This window comes from Drosophila innubila (assembly GCF_004354385.1).
Source record: "Drosophila innubila isolate TH190305 chromosome 3R unlocalized genomic scaffold, UK_Dinn_1.0 2_E_3R, whole genome shotgun sequence".
NCBI lineage: Eukaryota > Metazoa > Arthropoda > Insecta > Diptera > Drosophilidae > Drosophila > Drosophila innubila.
The window spans coordinates 1,503,873-1,525,266 of NW_022995380.1; the positions used below are offsets into that span (position 1 = coordinate 1,503,873).

Sequence of the window (21,394 nt, forward strand, 5' to 3'; positions counted from 1 at the left end):
GATTTGGTAACTCTCTCTCTTTCTTGCACTGTGTCATTTTCTTCTCCGTGCTTTAATAAATTCGGCAATGGAATGTAAAGCACTTGTTTAGGAGCAAATAAAGCGAAATAATAATTGTATAAAATAAAACAAAATAAAAAGAGTGTTTTAATGTTTGTTTTTAGATTTTTTTTTGTTTTTAATTTGTAATTGGTAATATCGTTTTAAACATAGAGTATAGAGTGTGCTGAGTTACATTTAATGTTTTGCTTGTGTTTGTTCTCGCTGCATAATTAACAAATTAAAAATTAATAATACAATACAAATCAAATTGTGTGTTGAACGATTTTTTTTTCTTTCAAAAATTATAAAAACAGAACTTGCAATTTTTTTTAAAAAAAGTTTTGTTTTTTTGTTTTTTGAAATAATACACTGGGTAAAGAGCGTTTTATAACCAATATGCTTTCCACTACTACAACTTTTCTGTTCGTATCTTTTTGCTTCTTTTAACTTTCTTTTCGTTTTAAGTAAATAATTGGAGGAACGTATGCTGCGTATACAATTCATGTATGTGTATGTGTGTGTGTGTGTTGTGGGACTGCACCTAAAAGCAGCACCCAAGAGTTGACAGTAAAAAACACATATATTCTAGTATCTAGATTAATCTTTTTTTTTTGTGTTCATAGCGCACAGTGGCTAGCAGTCCATCAATAAACTGGCAGAAAAGTCCCACCAGTTGCGCACATATTTTCTTAATTTTTTCGTGTTTTTTTTTTCTTTGTTGTTTCATGGATTAGTTTTTTGATTGGAAATATTTTTTACGTGTTAGAATGCCGTCTACGAACTACTTTTATAAATGTTATAACCATTTCTTTATGTAGGTTCTGCTACACGTACACCACATTTTTGTTTTTGCATACATTTTTTAATTATATAATTTTTTTTCGTAATTTTATGTTTTTGACATTTTTGTGTGTGGTTTTTAAAACTTTTATGCTTTTTTTTTTTAGGTTATTAATATTTATTCGTTTATATTATGCGCTCCAAAAAGATTCTCTCGTTGTAAACTTAAATAGACACATTAAAAATTTCGTTTAACACATGAGCAAAAATAACAGAGCGTGAGGAACAATTATAATATTTAAAATAAAAAAAAGGAGAACTAAATGTATAAGTAAATGAGCAAAGATGCGAGTTGCGAGCACAGAAAGTCGAAAAAAAAACCTTTACAAAATAGCACAAAACGCTAATCGACTTTGGAGCACAGAATAATCGTGATTGTGCTACAAGAAACGTTGGAGCAGGAAAGGAGAAGGTGGAGGAGGTAGAGGAGAAGTAGCAGAAGGGGCGTGGTGGTAAGCTGGAGTTTAGGGAGGCGTGGCATTTAAAAGAAAATAAAGTGGACGCTCCACTGAGCCACAAACTTAGGTCGCATTTCTGTTGTTCGCTTTCCACGCGCAATATACTTTTTCATAATATGTTTATAATATTAGTAAAGTAGTTTTCAATTTTCATTTTCATCATTCAATCATCCCATCATCGAATCATCTCCTGCTTAGCTGGTGTCCAGTCCAGGTCTCCCTAGAAATCCAGCAGCGCTACCTCTTCAGTTAAGCCAAGTTCATTGCCATTGCCATTACCATTGGTATTGCCATTGTGGCTAATCGGTTCCTCTTTTTGATCGTCCAGTTCTTTCAATCCATTGGCAGCAGCAGCTGTTGCTGGAGCTGGCTCTGTGGCTGCAACATCTCCTGCTGCAACATCTGCTGCTGCTGCCACTGTCTTGGCCGGTGATGAGCTTGTGCCCACAGGCTTCTTGCCCTTTAGGCCAGCAGCTGGTGACGTCTTGGTAGTGCTTTCTTTGGCTTTCAACTTGAGCGGCGAGCTTGAAGCGCTTTTCAAGGGCGACGACTTACGCTGTGTTGCAGCACCGGAGGTGGCGCTGCCCGCGGATAGCGGAGAGCGACGTGCGGTGCTGGCACCGCTTGCTGGCGCTGACAGTGTAAATTTGGGCGCCGGACGCGCTGTGAAAGTCTTTGTGATGGTCGTTGTTGTTGTGGTTGTGCTTGTGCCTGTGGAACTGGCGATGCCAGTGGCCGATTTGACTCGAGTGGTGCTAGTGGTGGAGCTGCTGCTCTTGGCCACACCATTGGCTAGTGGTTTGGTAGGACTGCGTGCTCCACTCAAAGTGCCCGACGCGGGAGTTGTTTTACGCAATGTGGAGCTCAAAGTGCTACGTGGAGAAGGTACCTTCGGCTTGGCGGCTGCTGCTGCTCCTGCTCCTGGTGAGAGTGTGTTGCTGCTGCTGCTCCCGGTGGCAGTTGTCGACTTGCTGGCTGTCAACAGACGTGACTTGGCCAGGGACGTGCCATTGCTAGCTGTTGTTGCTGTTGCTGCTGGTTTGCGTGCTGCTGTTGCTGTTGTGGAACCACGTGCAGCTGTTGTTGTGGTTGTTGCTGTTGTCTTGCCCAAGCTGCTGCTGCTGGCCGTGCTCTTGCTGATTGGCGCTGTTGCTGGGCGTGTGCTCAACGTGCTGCTGGCTGCTCTTGCTGCCGGCTTGCCAGCCACATTGCTGGCGGCCAGTGGCTTGCGGGCAGCAGTGCCCGCCGGCTTGCTAGCACCCAATGTGCTTGTTGTTGTTGTTGTGGAAGCAGTGGTTTTGGCGGCGCCAGTTGCTGGTGCCGTGCGCGGACGTGCAGCCGTTACTTTGGATGCAGCTGCAGTGCCCACTGTGGTCTTCTTGGTAATAGCACCAGCAGCAGCCAACGGTTTGGCCCTGGCGGCTGTTGTTGTTGTTGTTGAAGTCCTGGCAGCTGGCTTCTTGGCCGCATCACTGGGACTGGCCTTGACCTTGGCCTTGGCAGCCACAGCAGTCACAGCTCCAACTACGGCAGTGGCAGCTACAGCGGCTGTGGCAGCCACAGCTACGTCAGCCACAGGCGAGTCCTCGGCAACTGCTGCTGATTCGACAGATGGTTCCACCAGCTTCTCGACAGCTGCCTCTGGGACAATGGGTTGCTCCAATTGAGACTCTAGTGCAGTTCCATTTGTATAGGGTGCGACTTCAGCATTAAGTTGATTGTTAATTAACTGATCCGCCTCGGTAAGTTCATCTTGCTTATGTGGTTCGTTGTAGTTTGTTTGTGTTTCCTGTTTGACAATTGCTTCCTCTTTCTGCTCCTCCAGCTGCTTCTGCTGTTCCTCCTCCTGCAGACGCTTCGCCTCTTCAAGCTGCTGCTCTGCACGCTTCTCCTCCTCCAATTGTTGCTGCAGGCGTTCCTCCTCCAATTGTTGTTGCAAACGTTCCTCCTCCCGTTGTTTTTGCAAATGTTCCTCCTCCAGCTGCTGTTGCAAACGTTCCTCCTCCAGTTGCTGTTCGTGCAAACGCTGCTCCTCCTCAAATTGTTGTTGCTTTAGTCGCTGCTCCTCCTCCAAATGCTGCTGCTCCAGACGCTGTTCTTCCTCCAACTGTTTTTGCTGCAGACGCTGCTCCTCCTCCAATTGCAGTTGCTCCAGACGCTGCTCCTCTTCCAATTGTTTTTGTTGCAGACGCTGCTCCTCCTCTAGTTGGTGTTGGTGCAAGCTCTGCTCCTCCTCCAAATGCTGCTGGTACACACGCCGCTCCTCCTCCAACTGCTCCTCCTCTTCCACCTGCTTTTGGATTTGCTCCTCCTTCAACTGCTTGAGATGCGCCTCCTCCAGTTGAGCCTTTTCCAGTTCAGCCTCAAACTGCGATTCAGTTGTCGGCTGCATGTTCAAATCAAATTGCTCTTGTGCTGCAAACGGATTGGTAGCTGGGGCAATCTCCTCTTGGTCGTGAACTCCGTAGCCGGTAGCTGCATTGAAATCAGCATATTCCGCCTGCAAAATAGTTACAAACAAATTGTATAAAATTAGTTATAAAACAAGACAAAGCTAAGCAAACAGTACAACTAAACTAGTAGAAAATACAACAAGCGTGCAATCTCGACTGTGAGAGTTCCTGTAATAATTATGAAAAAAAATTATAATACAAATATTATAGTTTTTAATATGTACACTTAGGTAAAAACTCAAGAGCCAATTTTTGTTTTAATGAGTCCTAAGCCTTGAACCACGTTTTACTTTTCTCAGTATATATTCCGAAAAAATTGCTAAAATAATAAGCTATGTCCTATTAATTTTACGTCTGTATCTTTGAATTATTCGTTTTGCATTCGGTATATGGGTGGAAAAATGTTAAAAGCAAAGTTCACCAGCTAATATTTGGTAGATTAAAGATTATGAAGATAACATATACACAGTTCATGTGGTTTAAGATCCCTTCTGCATGTTACTCAACTTTTTGAGCAAACTAAATAGACCCTTTATACGTTAAAGGTACCGGGCCTTAAAACAATTCATACAGCTGACAAATCTCTTAAAGCGAACACTTGACTACATCGTTCACAATAAATTTGAAATGTTAATACCCCCAACAGAGGATGATCATGATAATGATGATGATGATGATGCTGACGATGACGATGACTAACAACAATGTGTCGAAAAAAGCAATAGCAACAACATTTGGACTGCGTCTTCTTCACGCACAGACAATGTCGACATCGTCATCTACTCCTCATCCTCCCCTCTATTGCATCGACTCCCTGCTGTTGCGCTGTTAAATCGATAAATGCAATGAGCCGGCACATGGAAACGGAGGTGGAGATGGAGATGAAGTCAAAGTCGCTGGAGAGACGTCTTCATTTTCGGCTGGGCGCAAAGTTCTTTGGAAAAATATGGAAATGATTTGGGTGTGTGTTTGTCTGTTTGCAATTGTGCGTCAAGAAAATGTTACTTATGGTGTTACATGTTATATAGCCTGTCCCAAATGTCTGTCGCCTTCTCGAGTGCAAGCTGTAAAAATAGCAGCGACCCAAGGAAAAAGTACATACATCTGTATCATATACGCATATAGATTAAAACTCTTATAAATGCATGATCCAAGTTGTATTTATGGTTGTGGCCATGCCAGCAGGAATAAATCACAAAACCAATGAATTTCCAGCTAAATAAACGAGAAATTTCTCTTTGCGATATGACTCAAGACACAATAAAAAAAAAAATATACATAGTACAGATTTATTCACATATGGCATTAAATCTATTAGACCAAGTGTTTTAATAATATTAAGTTATACAAAAAAAAGAAGCATCTCCATTATTATTTTTCGGCTTAGTACTTGAATTGAAAAGCCTTTTAATGTACCATAGCTAGTTCTTCAAGTAATTGAAGTAATCAACTTAAAACACAAAAATATATAAAAATGTTCTATATTATAACGGTCTAAGTTATTATTTTAAAGTTTAAAATCTAAACGAATTCTGAACTTATTCTAAATGAAACGACTTAAGTCTGATTTTCAGCAGAGTATTCCAAAAAGGCCAAAGAATTGGCCAAGACCCCGTGAAGCATGCTATAAAAATGAAAATTCTTGCAATAGAGACAGAGAGAGCGAGAGAGAAGGAGAATAAAGAGTGCAATGTCACATCCCCAAAGTTCAGGGCAGAGCTCATAGACAGATTCAGCTTGTCAGCTGTTGTCTGCGTATTTGCGAGGGTTAGACGAGACTCACACGCACACATACATGTGCAAACACTCGAATTACTAATGCATACAAATTATTATAATGACATCAGCAGCAGCAACTGAACGAACAGCAGCAACTGAACGAACTTGTGAAAGTGAGAAAGCAGCAATGTCATGACAGTTGCTGTTATTGGGCAAGCAACAGCAACAACAATAATCATATAAAAAAAAACAACAAGAACAACAACAACATGGAGAGCAAACTACAGCAAACAGCGGTGACACAAAGCAAAAAGTCAGATGACAGGAAACATGTCGCTGACTTAGTACAGTGTGACTCGGCGTTAGTTTTGGCGCTGTCCGACAAGGAAAAAATGTAGCGTTAACATTTTTTCCGGCACTTTTCTTCTAGCACGCAACGCGAAACCGCAGTCGCAGTCGCTTTAAAATGTCATTGACCAGCAAATGCCACCAGTCGGGGCCATTGCTGCTGCCTGTGCCTCTGCCACTGCCGCTGCTGCCACTGCCTCCGTCGCTGCTGCTGCTGCTGCTGTGGCACCGATGCCGGTGTTTTGTCGGTTTTGCTGCCCACTTTTGGCCCACTCGCGCAATTGCTGGCTTTCTTTTGTTGCTCAAGCGTAATGGGGCTAAAAGTGAGCTGAAGCCGAAAAAATGAAGTAAAAATAGTGAGCCGGTTAAATCGCAGCTTAGTCAGCATTCTCTCTCTCTCTCTCTTTCTGTTTCTTATTACGTTGATGAGTCATCATTAACAGGCCCGCATAATTTGTTAATTAATCAGTTGGTCTTAAATTATGCAATGCCACTTTTGCTATTTATTTATAAATAACCTGCACTTCACTCTCCCTCTCCCTCCCTCTCCCTCTCTCTCTCTTTGGTTTGCGTTCGATAATTGTTTGGCATTTAATCAGCAAAAACAGAAAAAAAAGATGCGTCAGTATTGAATAAGCTGGCAACGCTGCGACGCCAAATTTGCCGGCCGGTTTATTGGCAAATCGCTTAACTAGTTTTTGTTGCTCTTTGCAAAATACTTTTTTGCCAACTCAAATTAAATATGTATACACACATTCATTCATTTTATTTATGAGTGAACTGTGACTGTGTATATACTCTAGGTATCAGATTTAAGTGTATGGTTTTCTATTATTGACAAATCATTTTGTCACTCGATGCGAGCAATGGGCGCCAAGCAAAACTCCGTCAACTACAACAATGAACGCACTCATTCATTGACGCCGACGTCGCTGCTTGTGGATGACCTATGAATATGTGGGTGTACGTGTGAGTGGGTGTGAGTGTGTGCAAGTACGTGTTTATTTATCCTCCACTCTCCACTCTCTCTCACGTCCTCTTTCTCACTGTCATTTCTTTTTTTTTTTTTTGCCGAAAAAGCAAAACAAAACGCAACGATGACATCAACATTTTTAGTCTCTACTCTTCTCTCACACACACACACACACCGCGAATTTTAATGTTGATAATTGTGAAAAGTGCGCAGCAAAAGAAACTGCACGAACATTGAGCGCGTTGACGTCAGCTGTGCGAGAGAGAGAAAATAGAAATGGAGGGAGAGAGTGCGAGCCAAGGCTAACTGATCAAGATCAGAACACACACACACACACAGTGGGGAGAGTGGTTGTTGTATGTTTGTTGTGTGCTACCGTGCAAATTGCTGAAAATTTAAAAATTGAAATAAAAAAAACAGAATTAAAACTAAAAAAAATTGTGCCATAAGCCGTACACACACAAATCAAGTTCAACAGATGGCGAACATTTGCATTTCGGCTGCCCATTGGGGCCAAGCAGAGAGAGAGACAGGGGCGGGGGGCAGGTGGCAGTGGCAGAGGTTGACTATAAATTTTCAACGAATCCAAAATGGCACACTACAGCAACAACAACAGCAGGTACCACAATATGCAATACAATTTATAAAGTCGAAAATTTTGTGCAAATCCAACAAATCACTTGTATTGAGTCGTCGCCGACGCCGCCGTCGACGTTGCGACCGTCTGACATGGCTCGTTAGAAATCCAAAGTGGGCAAACCAATAGACGACGACGGCAGTGACCATTAAGCGCCTACAAATATGGCATTCAGTTGGCATTTGGCAGCAGGGTCTAACTGTTTTTGGCCATACGCACACTTACAATATGCACATACTAATAACAATAAAATAGCTAAATGCTCAATAATGCGTAGAGAGCAGACAGAGGCAGCGAAGTGACTAACCATACGCTGGGCGGTGGCAGCGACAATGACAGCGGCAGTCACTGTTGCCAACTTAGCTATTTGGAAGCTAGTTCTGCCTACTTTCAAAGTTCGATTGCTAGAGAAATTTGAAAAATGCTTTTAGCTAGAAATCTGGATATTTTAAATACAAATATGTATGTATGTATCCACGGATCAAAAATTTGCCAAGTCTGTCCATGATAATATAAACAAAATGAATATTAAGCCATGCATTTGGAAATGATCGTATTGGTGGCAAATAATCAAATTAAGCAAAATTATTATTTATTGTATCCAAAAAAATTAATTTTAGGTTACAATATCTAGTTTTAAGTCAGTGCAACAAGGCCTTCAGAACGGTAAGTTCTCGAAAATTTAATTTATTTACAAGCTTAATAAAATCTTCTATTTTATTGCGGTTGGCCTCTGTCATTAGTGTAATAAGGGGAGCTATTTTATTTTTTTGCATGGATTAGAAATTTTATAAATAAATTTAAAAAAAGTTGAGTTTAATCGAATTTGCCTTTTTTAACTATTCTGCTTTGCTATTTCAGCTGCTTTCGGATTTCAGATGCTTTCCCACCTAATACAGCTATTTTAAGTCAAAGAAGTTGTCAACACTGCCGACAGCAAACGAGCGCAACAATAAAATACACTGCCAAATTAAGCGACAGCAGAGACTTCTCTTCTTGTACACAAATACAATTTAAATATATGTACATATGTGTGTGTGCGTGTTTATGTAATTTCTATTTTTAAATGTTTATCCACACAATTAATGTTCATAGTAGTGACAAAGTTAAAGATGCCCAAAAACTATTCAATGAGCATGCAAATTGCACTCTCTACTCTCTTGCTTGCGTTTGCTCGCTCTTTCTAATCTTTGTGCTCACTCTCTCTTAAAGTAACTGTGCTATAATAAGCACTGCATTGCACTGTTACTGTTACTGTAACTGTTAGTCTTGGTACACTCATGCTAATGATGTTGAAATTGTATGTGGCAAGATCGCAAGCAGCAAGCAGCAGTTGCAGTGGCAGTGGCAGCCAGTGCGCGCCACATGCAATTGCAGCACGCAACATGTTGCCAACAGTCAGCAGTCTGGCTATATGGTTTTTATGTTTGTCTTTTCTTTTCTTCTTTTTTTTTGGTAGTAAATTTGCAGGCAAAACAACAGCAGCTCATGCTGCACATCATTAATCTTCCAATGTTGATTAATGCACAATTTTATGCTATTTTCATCATCATCATTTTTTTTGTACACATTTTAAAAGTGTTGCAGCTGAGGCATGAAACCAACGCCATGGGGGGCGCGCCCCTTTTGTGTATTTTAATAATTATTATTCTTTCTTTTTCTTTTTCCTATTTTAAATTGATTCTTTATTCTGTTTTATCTAATTTTTTTTTTTTTGCTCTTTGATTGTGTAAAGCGGAAATGACACAAGTTGAGAAAATGCAGCACATTTTTATTTGATTTTATTTACAATTCGATTTGTGCTTAGTCATCAGCAACAAATTCCAAACAATTGGGAACACTCTGAAATAATATAATTTGGACAATTAGTCAGACTAAACGTCAGCAAAACCTACTCACTCCATTCACTCTGCTCCACTCACTCACTCACTCACTTGACTGACTCGACGACTCAATGAATTATGGCGACGCCATTAATGAAAGAATTAATAAGCAATAAAGCCAAAAGAAATAAAATACAACTTTAGATACAGAGAGACACAAATTGTGTAGGAAAACCGGCAAATGGCCATGGCAACAGATTTTCGCAAACGAGACACAGACAGACAGACAAAGAAAGGAAAAGACACGAAAATAGAGCGGACCCAACAACAACAACAAGATTTGCGAAACCAAGTTACACAGATGATAATCAAGTTTGGCGGTGATGATGATTATGATGTTGACGTCGAAAGTTATTCGTTGGGCCCGAGAGTCGCCTTCTACGTGGCACGCAACAAGGTATTTTTGCAATCAACAAAGAAACAACAAATAAAAATCAAATAAGCAAATAAAAAAACCTTTTTAAAAAGTGCAAAAGAATAGAAAGTTAATTATGTTTTTATTTCGCGCCGGCTCTTGAGCGCTGTATTTTTACGTATTTTTCGCAAGTCTCGAAAGAAAAGCCCAACGCGACGCGATGTCATCAGTGCTCATGACGAACATCATAATGAATAAAAAAGAAGAAGTTGTGCCCCACAACGCGTCGTTTGCTCTGCGGTTGCCGGTTTTGGCATTTTTTTTGAATGCAGATTGTTTGTCTGTTTTTTGGCTGCTTGGGGAAAATTGGTGAAAGGCTTGTCCAAAAAAAATATGAGAAAATATATCTATTGTAATTCACTTCAAGAAACCGCAAAGCAACAAATTATTAGACGCGAGTTAGATTAATGCGAAAAAAAAAATTAGGAAAATGTCTAGCAAATGTACGATTTATTTTTGGTTAGATCTTTGGAACTCCTATAGTTCAAGACATAAATCTCATTGTTGGAAATTATTTATTATATTGTATACAATATATTTATGGATACCTGTCCTAAGCTTTATATTAAATGAATGAAAAGCAATAACTGTTTTCATCTCTCAAATAAACTTTTAAATTAGATAAAACAAATTCATTCTGAAATTAAACTTGTAAGCATTTGAAGTTCTTATCAAACATATTATTAAAACCATAAATTAATTTTTTGTAATAGATAAAGAAAAATTTCAATTATTTGAAATTATGTAAGCTCTCAAAGCAATTAAAACTTCAATTTGATGCCAACTTTCGGAATGGATACATCAAAGTTTGACATAAAAAAATGTACCCACTTTAGATAAAAAATTTCGTTCATTCATAAGAAAAAGTTCTTTATAGTTTGCTTAATTAATTTATGAGACTAGCAGATAAATGGGATCGTTACAATTTGCAATGCCTAAAGTTAATGGGGTTTGGTCAAGTGAAAGGCATTAAAAGACGGCAAATTGAGCCCCTTTTGGATATCATAAATCCATTGCCAATGGTAATAAAGATGTGGCAAAAATTTGAAGCCATTAGCCTATAACTGCAACCAAAAACACAGAGAAAAAACATAGTAAGGTTCGTAAAAAAAATATTTCTGTATGTAGAAAAGAAATGCTACAAAATGAAAATAATAATAATAAAAATATAAAAAAAACCCATATTGACGCGCCGACATGAAACAGATTCAACTGCGCTTTTGTGAAAGTATCTGCATTCAATGGGTACGGAGCGCACGAAGAACCAAAAGATACAATTACAACAATACTTGGACTTGGAGTGAGTGAGGCGAATAAGAGACCACATTGCAGTCAGCCACATGAATTATCAGATAGATGGATAGAAACATTAGAATGGCGGCCGATGCCATGAAATTGACTGCTTTTGTTGGCCAAGTGGACGTTGACTGAGTCTAAGTCTGAGACAGAGATTGAGCATATTACCAGGTATACCAGAAAAAGGGAGGTGGGATAGAAGTGAGTGAAATAGACCGACGGCTTACTGTTAAGAATTGGAAGGTTGTAGATGGATGGCAAATTCATAATAGTGCAAAATATGATATAGACAACACAACGAGAGAGGGGCCTCTGACTATTTAGAGGCCAAAAGAAATTGTTAATAGCGAAAATGGTAATGGTAATAGTAATAAAAAAAAAAACACCTGGCCAAGTTAGTTGCTGCTACACGAACATTGTTTCGGTTTGGCAATTGGTAAACGGAAAAACTAAGCCAGGCCCCTTACCTTCCCATCCATCCATATAAGCACGATTACCAACCGTCGAGTTGGCCACTTCTTTCTTTATGAGTTCTTTAACATTGGCCGAGCCCCGCAGTGGCGAACAAAGGCTGTGTTGGCAATAAGCCTTGTGCTTGGGGCTGGCTGGCTGGCTAATGGCCATCGGCGCGGACATTGTCTTTGTGGCCAAGAGTGCTTTACACTCATCGCTGTGTGAAATATATCCAAATCTAGCAATTGCACGGCATGAGAAGGCAATTGCAATCGGCTTTGGACAATTTGAAAGTTAGTTTTTAGTTTAACAGCGAAACAAAACAAAACGAATAAAAACTCTCTCGACTGTCAATTGCCGCCTAATAGAACATCCTACCCATGGGCGTCTCTTTCTCTCTCCCTATCTCTCGTTAAATTTGACGTTTCGTTCTACGTTTTACGTTTAATTAACGTAAATTGACCTACAGGTTGTAGTAGTACAAGAGAACAACCGAAAACCGGTTCCACATCATATTCATCATTCCAAGAAATTTTTGCACAATTTTTATGACCAACATGAGCCGAGCATGAAAACTGAAAATCGGTGGGCTGGACTGTAGTTAAAGTTTGCTTTATTTATAGCATTCTTTTTTATTTGCCAAGTTATTGCGCCCTGTGTGGCTTTTCATTCGCATTCTGGTAGATAGATCGATAGCTCGGTAACTCAGCTAAAATTAGTCGTGCTTTCTTTCTATTATATCATAACTCAATTTTATCAACGAATGCCCCACCAGGCTTGAAGTATGATTAATTGAATGTTAACTGCTTCGTTGCGATTAATACCAGAAAAGCCTTCTTGTGGCAGATATGAAAGCTTTCTTTAACCAAAATAGTATTTCAAATTGTTTCAGGCATGAGTTCATAGTGTTGTTATCTTAATTAGTCATATTACTACGAGTATAAATAAATTCAAAAGAATGTATTAAATCAATGTTGTCCAAAAGTAGGCTGTAGAATACCTTTCTGTCAACACTGTCTTAAACGCAACATTCCAATCCCACTTTACATTAGTACTGATTACGGAAAATATAATTACTCATATCATATGTTAGTAGGATACATAAATGACTATGGCTTCAACGAAATTTAAAAAGTTTCACAAAGTACATTAATTGCATTTTACAACATACCAAGTCAAATTTTCTTTAGTTTTGATTACTGGAAATTCAATTTATTTTGTTATAATAATGAATAAGTGTCTTAAGTTTTAAAGAAAATTAAAGATCTACATGTACTTAAGTTTTGATTATTGAAAATCTCAATTACTCATATTATAAGTATAAATCAATGCCTATGGCGGCTTCAATAAAATTTATTTCACTTTACAGAGTATTTTAAAATGCACTTTCAACATTCCAAGATCAGTTAGTTTGTTTTGTACACAGAAAATTTAATTAGCCATCTTGTAAGTTGAAATATTCAAGTAAGATTTACTTAAGTTTTGATTACTAAAAATTAAAGTAATGATGTTATAAATGTAAATAAACCGTCAAGGCTTAAAAAAAATTGATAGATATTCATAAGATAATTTATATGCAATTTACAACATGCCTAATCAAATTTGAATTTCTTAAGATATAAAGATACACCTTTCTCTACAAACCGCCTGGAGTCCTTTACGTCACTCGTAAATGGCTGTCAGAGAAGCACACAAATTGTTGTACAACATGTCTGGGGCCAGCTCCTGCGGCACATTCATCTTAACCATAGTTTTTCAAATGACAAACTACTTCGGCAGGCTAAAGAAAGACACTGTGAAAAATTTGCATACTAAAACCAGTTGGGTTGTCTTCAATCTGCCAGAATCTGTTGAGCAAATCTTGCCTAGCAACCTGGCATAAAACGCTATACAAAATGACTTTCAATTAACAACACTTTTGGAGAAGCACTTGGCTATGACACCCCAGAGCAGCAGAAGCATCAGTAACGATTAAAGCCTATTTATAAAGATTCTACAGACTATATGACTACAGCGGGAGCTGGACTAAGAACTGGGGAAATGTTCTTTGCAATTTCTGTCCCCGCCTGTGTCGTCTGACAAGAGAATCAGCGGGTGACAGGGGGTGTGAGCAGCCAACAGTCAAACTGACAGCCAAGTCAACGCTGCAGGGGCCACAAAATGCATTGCCGCATTTTGTCTCCCATTTTAGTAATTATTTTTACATATTTTCCTTTAAGTTTTTTCTTGTTTTTTGAAAAGCTATTGAACTTGGCACAGGCTTTGCATTTTAAAAATAAAAATGTACATGAGGCGAACATGCATAAATTTCATTGCAAAAGAGATGCTAAAGAAGCAGGAAGCAAAAGAACGAAACGACGAATCATCTGTGAGTATCTGCAAAATGCAGAGCAGCAAGCGAAAGTGTCGCCTACAAATACAGATACAATTAATACATGCATACACCATACACATGTGGCAATATATATTTAGATAACGCATTCAGATAGACAGAGAAAAAGAGAGAGAGGGGATATGAGAAAGAGAATGCAGCAAAGGCAGCCGCATAAAAATAAGATATTGTATCTGCAAGATAAAAAGCACTTCAGCTGCTGCTGTTGCAATTTCTTTTGAACTGCAAAATGTAAAATGCTGCAATTAGACGCCGCAATCGTCGTCAAGTGCTCCAACTCCAACTCCAGCTCTGGCAACATCTTCAGACGTGTGCTCTTGCCTTTTTGGCAATCAACTTCAGTCAACCCACACAATAGAAACAACTGCAACAGCAATCATATTGCGGCAAGATTTCTTGCCGCTGTCTTGAGCCGTCTCGCAATTGTTCTGCTTTTGGCTTTTTGGGGTCTCCTCGTTGCGACCGCAAAATGAAACTCGTTTTGCTCACACATACACACACACACACACACACGCACACAGACAGTTGGCAAACTCTTATATATATGTATTATTTACAAACTCTGTCTGACGCCTGCCTGCTTTTTTTGCATTTAGGCTGAAATTGGGCGTCAGTTGGGATACAGACATACACATACTATATATATTGCTTGTACTTAGGTGGGCAGACGAGTTACTCGTACTTAATACAAGCACACACACTCCCCATCATACATACAGGCGTGTGCAAAATAATAAGAACAACATAATTTGCCCAATATGGCAGTTCAAATATTTATTTTCTAGTATAATCTATATATATCTTATAATGTGTATAATATTTTTAATTATCATTTTAATTTATTTATATCCTAATATGTCTAAATTTTGTAGTCCTGATAACTATGTTTGATTCTACATTTAATACGGAAAACCTCCCACAATATTTCCCATCATATTGGCCGATCTGGACTTTAAAGAAGAATAGAATAGAAGCTGCTCTTAAAGTGGTATATTTTCAGGTTTCTCTATTTGTTGTCATAATTCTTAAGCATTTCTTGATTCTTTTCATATCACCCAATAATGCTCCATTAGATTAAACCGTCTACTCAAAAACATTCAAATTATGGGAATGTGTTCTTATTATTTTTCACACGTCTGTATGTACACTCTCAGACTCGTATCTGTATCTCTAAACACTTGTCCGTGTGGGCAGACGAGGCTGGGCGTAGGATTGACGACGCCAAATGCGCTTACCGAGCTCAAATCGGACCACCCGTTGCCCCGAAAACTGCACGAGATGGCAACAGCAACAACAACAACAGTAACAACAACAATAACGGCAACGAGTGGCGCTTGTAGAAACCCCAACAACAACAACATCAGCCACAAAAGCATGCTGTGTGTTTGTGAACTAAATTACGTACGAAAAAAAAAGTGAAGAAGCAAACAATTTTAATTGAGTTAATAATCTTAATGGATTTTCTGACTTAATTACCAGTTTTTGCGCCTCTATTGAATTCTTTGTTGTAACTCTCTATTATTATATTTATTATTTTTCTTTTTTCATTTTTGTTAAGTTTTGGTACAGTTTAATGCTTTGCTTTAATAGAATCAGAACATGGAAGTTTCAAGTATGATTTTACATATTATTTGAGGCACTATTCACAATATTTATTTAACTCTTGACCATCATAATACTTCCTCTGTTCTATTTATTAATAAAATTTAATTTATCTTTCATCTTCAGTTAGCGCAATGTAAATGGCTCGCATTATGTTTGATCATATTATTTATGATATTTTTTTATGCTTTATGCGTCAGAAAAGGGGTCTTATATATTTTTAAGGGATCGCTGGTAATATGATATAAATAAATTCTATCAATCTAAATAACAATTCTCTAGTCCCCTATAAAAAGACACACAACAGATACGTATGTATAAAAAAAATAAATACATATGCAAATTTTAATTCATTTTTATAATATTTTTTAATATATATAAAAATTTACATATACATAGTTATTTATTCAATTTTGGTTCACTCAGTTAGTCTATTTAAAATATTTGTATATCTGCGTTGTATTCAATTACAACAAAAAATCGTTCCTTTTTTCGTTTCTGTGGTACGTCAAATGAAATAAAACAAAAACGAATAAAACAACAAAAAACACACATTCATATTGTTATGGAATTCTCGGCAACAAGAGCTATGATGATGCTAATTTATGTAAATTGCACAAATTTTAATTAAACACAAGTTTAGACAAATGTCATGCGAATTGTGGCGAAAGTTTGAAACAACTGCAACAACAACAAAAAAGCAGAATCGAAACAATAAAATTGTGTAATTATATTCAGTAGTTTTATGAATGTGTGGGAACTTAAGAGGCCGCAGTCCCCATTGACTGAGTCATCACCTAAGCGCGTGAACTTTATTATTGCCATTTTTTCCTTCTGTTTTGTTTTTTTGCAATCGCTTTATCAGTTTTTTGCTGTGTCTGTAGTCTAAAATCTAGATGCACCTGAAACACAAATGTGTGTGTGTTGTAGGTATTTTATCGCCTGACTAGCGCCGTTTGATTTTATAAATAGACGTAGCGATAAGGCAGCGGCAAAGTGCAATCTAAAGGAAAAATCATCATGTTGCTTATTTGATTATTTGCTTAATAATGTTACTTAACAGCGTGTCTCTTAACATTGCCGCTAATTGACAGTGTCTGACTACCCGCCTTCCTACCACGCCCACTTAGCTTATCTATCATACAATCCCATTCGAAACCATTGAGCAAACAATTTAAAAGACACTTGAAAATATTTTCTGATAAAAAACAATGCTGGCACCAAACTTTGTTTTGTTTACAAAAATTCCCTTGGACTCGTGCAATGGTGACAAGCTGTCTGTTACGCTTGTTGTTGTTTTTGTTTGTGGTTCTTGTAGTAAATGAAAATAAACAATATAAATTGGTAGCGGACACGACACGAACTGAAGTCAAAATCGAAGACAACACTAACAAATAATCGGAATATAAATAGGAAGTTTGAGTTCATTTTATTTCTGTTTAGCCAAAATCCAACAAAGTTATAATAAATATGAATGATAAAAAAAGACACAAATCATTGTGCATAAACAATATGCAAATTGAACGGCCAAGACAAAGAAGTTGCAGCAGTAGGGGGAGCATGAAGAAAGCGTTTTGTTACAGGCGTAAATTATACACACAACGAAACTCCCACAGGAAGTTCGATAGCAGCAAACAATGCCCAGCAGCAGCAGCAAAGTCGACTGCAGCAGCGACGCACAGTGGGACAGTTTCTCACTTTGTTTTGCGAATAATGATATTTCACAAATTTTAAATGCATTTCATGGACAACTTTTTATGCTTATCTTCCAAAAAAGTTTAAAAATATCCTAATTAAAGTGCCATTATTAAACATGGTTGTTATCAAAAATAAACAAGTTAAGAGACAAATTTCTGCGGTATTTCATTAGAAAGAAAAATACTTTACAGACAAATATCGATCGAATATCTTGCGGAAAATTCAGTTTTTAAATTTGAATTTATTGTCCCACTGTCCCGCCTACAATTCTTAGCTTATTTAAAAATTTGGATTTGTAATCTTTGAAGATTTCTCTATCGAACCGCTTCCAACAAAAAAATGTTTTTTGCAACGATTTTACGCCCTAATGTCCCACAGTGCGACGTCGAAAGACAAAAGCACATACATGTACATGCATACAAAAAAAAATCATAAAAATTTTTTATGTACTTGTTGTCTGTGTGTGTATGTGCCATGCAAGCGAAAACCGTATATGACCCAATTAAGTGAACCCAAGCGCTTGTGTAATTATGAAAGCTTCTTTGCATATGTATGTATGTGTGTGTGTGAGTTTATTCGTTTCTGTGTGTGCATTGGAGCTGGAATTTGCAACGAAGCGAAAAGGTTGCCACTCTTGCCGAAGTTGTTGTTGTTGTTGTTAGTGCTGCTGGTCATGCAGATTGCAGACACCGGCGAGAGAGAGCGCCAACGATAGATGGAGAGCGTAACTTTGAAGAGAGCTTTGTGAGTATACACAAACACACATACACACTGACAGAAATGCATTAAGCCGAATCGTTGACCGCACAAAATCCAATTGGAACGGAAATCAAATGCCAAAGGCATTACCAACTATAACTAAACAACAACAGCCTTAAATGTTGACAATAATATTTTATTCTTAACACCAAAGGTCAACAGCATAAAGAAAAAAAACAAAAAGCCACAATAAAGAGAGGAAGTGGCATAAGCAAAGGGCAATAAAAATACATATAAGTAAGCAGCAACAACCCTTAGGATGCTCTTAATTGTTTAAAAATGGAGTTTAAAGTACACACACACACACACACACACATTTAGTTGTAACGAAAACCCCACCCAAGAGCCGCTTAAGCTTTGGCACCAAGTACAACACACACACACACACACATGAGAAGCACTTGCGAGTCCTGTTGAGTGTCTCTGAACGGAAACGTGTAGAAAGGCAAGTGAGAGAATGTGAAAGAGCGAGTTAACGGAACACACCCCAGCCCTGAAGCGAAGCTAAAATGTAAGTAAAATGCAGTAAGCGAAGCAGACAGAGCGAGAGAAAGACAGAGAGAGAAAAGGATAGACATAAAGAGAGTAAGAGAGGGGCGCCAAATGCATGCAGACAGCTGTGTGTATAGAGAGACAAAGAAGTATACCAACAAATTTAATGATTTCTCGTAGTGGCCCAGGTGAGACACATGCTGGCAAGGACACATGGCAAAGAGGAAACACAACGGAAACTGAGACGGAGACAGCTAAATTAAACACGCACACACACACACCCAGAGTTCAGAGTTCAGGGGTGCAGGACAATCGTCGAGTGCATAATGACGTTTTTGACAAATGTGCTGCCGAAGTGAGTCATTCACTTGGACTTGCACATGGTTGGTGGGTGTGGGTGTGGGCGTGATCCCTGTTCCCAGTTCTTATTTGATTGGCGATTCTTATTAGAAAGTTAAACAACATAAAAGATAGGTTACATTTGAAAAAAGTAATATAAATTAAATATTCACCTGAGACGAAACACCGGCGGCATTAAAGGCGTTCACAATGTGGTCCGACATCAGAAGAGGTTCCTCAATTGGATTCTGTTGTTGCTCCTTAGTCTCCTCCACCAGATGCTTCTCCTCGGTTGATGAGGAGAGCGGAGATGGCGTTATGTCAACAATGTCTGCCTGCTCCGGCTGCAGTTCAAGTGTCGTGGCTGTGGGTTCTATGTCATGGTGCGGCAAATCCTCAAGCGGACTGAACGGAGCACTGGTGTCCAACAGGAGACTCTGTTCAGGATCATGTGCATCCTTGCCAAATGCATCGCTCGAGGTGTGTTCCAAATAAAATGAAGCCTGCATTGGATCCACCAGCTGTTGTAGCTGATGCTGATGAAGTTCCTCAATGGATGGGGATTGGGAAACGAGTTCCTTTTCCTCCACATTTAGCAGCTCCTTCTCCTTCAGCGGCTCCTCGCCAGGTGTTTGCTGTGGCAACGGCTGCACCGAATTGAGTATGTCTTCAATGGAAGCATTGGAGATGGTTTCACCACCATAGATGGATTGCTTCATGATCTCATCCTGTGCAGCGGTCAACTCTTGCTCTTGTTGTGGCTCCGACTCCGGCTCCAAATCAGCTTCCAAGTCAACACTGGTCTCCGGACCGTGATCAATACGCTGCTGCTGCTGATGCTGCTCCTGTTCCTGCTGAAAGAGTCCGCCACCATTTTGCAACTGAAGCTGCTCATGAGAAAACTCAGAGGCGTCTGGGAAAGTGTCGTCTTCTTGCTCCAATTCGTGTGGACGCTTGGCGGCCTCATCATCAAATTCACTTTCATCGGGAACGGCAATGGTGTCCATGTTGCAGTCACGGGTTCCCTTGCGAGGACTCTCCGCAACCAGATCATCGGACAACAATTGGCGACCCAATGTCTGCAGAGGATCGACAATTGCAATATGAGAGGGGGAGGTGGGTGGCGATCCAAAGTGAGGTACAAACTCGACGGCATTAGGATTGAGCTGCGAGTGCGATTCCAATTCAATGTTCTCTTTATTATCAAACAACTCTGGATGTGCTTCGGTTGGATTATGTTCCAGTTCCGGCTCCTGTTGTTGCTCACTTAGGCTGCTGGTGCCATAAGTAGTTGCCACCGAGCTGGGCTCATCCTCTTCCTCGTCGTGCAGCAATTGTTCCTCCTTTGGAGCATGTGCTTCATGTGGCAACAATGATTGCTGCACTTGCGGCTCCACTTCACCCGTGGTTGAAGTTGTTGTTGTCGTGTTGGAGTTTGTTGAAAAGTCACCATCATTCTTAATCACCTCAACGTCTTCTTCTTCTTCGTAAGCCCTGAAGCCAGCTGCGCTGCCAATGCCGCTGCCGACGCCACTGCCAACTCCAACGCCATTGCCTAGACTCAAGTCCATGCCCAGCGACATGTACGCGTCACTGCTGCTCCCACCACCGACGCCGAAGCCAACGCCGTTGCCATTACCGTTGCCAACAGCAGTCATACCAATACCATTACCAGCACCAACGCCAAAGGCGACGTCAGCGTCAGCGTCGGCGTCGTTAAACTTTTCGCCGTAGAATTGTTGTTGCTGCTGCTGCTTTTCGCTCTGCTGCACTTCTTTAATATATTTCCATTCTTCTTCGTCATCGTGCTCACCATCGTGCTCTCCAGTCTTGGGATTTCCGATGTTGGGCACCAGCTCGGCAGCTACGTCTGCAGCATTGCCGGCGCTGCCAGCGTTTTGCAGACTCTCCGTCAGGCGATTTTGCAAAAAGTTGTCAAAGTGCGCGTTATCCTCGTGTTCCATTTTGCTCAGCAGCTGCTTTTCTCACCTTTTTTGCAATAAACCAATTGCTTTTTATTTGTGTGTTTTTCGATTATCCGCTTCTTCGTAGTATCTTATTCGAAATGCCAACAAAAATGTATGTGATTCAGTCTGTGCTCTCGCTCACTCGTGATTCACACGCCGCTTCTTGGCTCTTCTTTCTTTCTTTCTTGCAAATTCTCCTTTTGCTCTCGTGCCGCACCACTGACATACACACAGAACACACACACACGCACACAAACAGCCGCCAATCACGAAATTCTTCTTCTCCTTTTTTGCGCAGTCCTGTTTCCCCTATGTGCACACAAGTTACTGACTTTTAACGCGCACGTACACACATTAATATTTTAACAAACAGTTCAACGCAGTGTAAAATTAAAAACAATTCGCAATTTAAACTTTTCTGTGCTTTCAGTTACTTTTGAAATTCACTTTGCCGACCGATTCTTGCGCACATACGACCTTCCAGCTTTCAAACAGAATTCACAATGTGTGCTCGATATAAGAATTCGATATTTTAGGTATGGTATCGAACACACTCACCATGGTGGAAAAATCAGTGTTGAATTTCAAAGTTAGTTTTGATATATCGATATATTCGATTAACTTGAAA

At 39.5% G+C, this 21,394-nt stretch overlaps 1 protein-coding gene across 1 annotated transcript; it reads right to left on the bottom strand.

Moving 5' to 3' along the window:
• Positions 1–1,560: 1,560 nt before the first annotated feature.
• LOC117792122 (205 kDa microtubule-associated protein) lies at positions 1,561–21,289 on the bottom strand. Its single transcript, XM_034632113.1, has 4 exons — positions 18,973–21,289; positions 2,510–3,840; positions 1,896–2,212; positions 1,561–1,670 (listed from the first exon to the last, which is right to left on the bottom strand). The coding sequence occupies exons 1-4, from the start codon at positions 20,761–20,763 to the stop codon at positions 1,561–1,563; spliced, it is 3,549 nt and encodes a 1,182-aa protein (XP_034488004.1). The 5' UTR covers positions 20,764–21,289.
• Between the last annotated feature and the right edge of the window lie 105 nt (positions 21,290–21,394).

Coding starts and splice junctions, on each gene's coding strand:
- LOC117792122 (XM_034632113.1), bottom strand. CDS start 20,763: ATGGAACACGAGGATAACGCGCACTTTGACAACTTTTTGCAAAATCGC. Junction 3,841..18,972: donor CCGCCGGTGTTTCGTCTCAG/GTGAATATTTAA, acceptor ACTATTTTGCAG/GCGGAATATGCTGATTTCAA. Junction 2,213..2,509: donor GCAAGAGCAGCCAGCAGCAC/GTTGAGCACACG, acceptor TTCTCCACGTAG/CACTTTGAGCTCCACATTGC.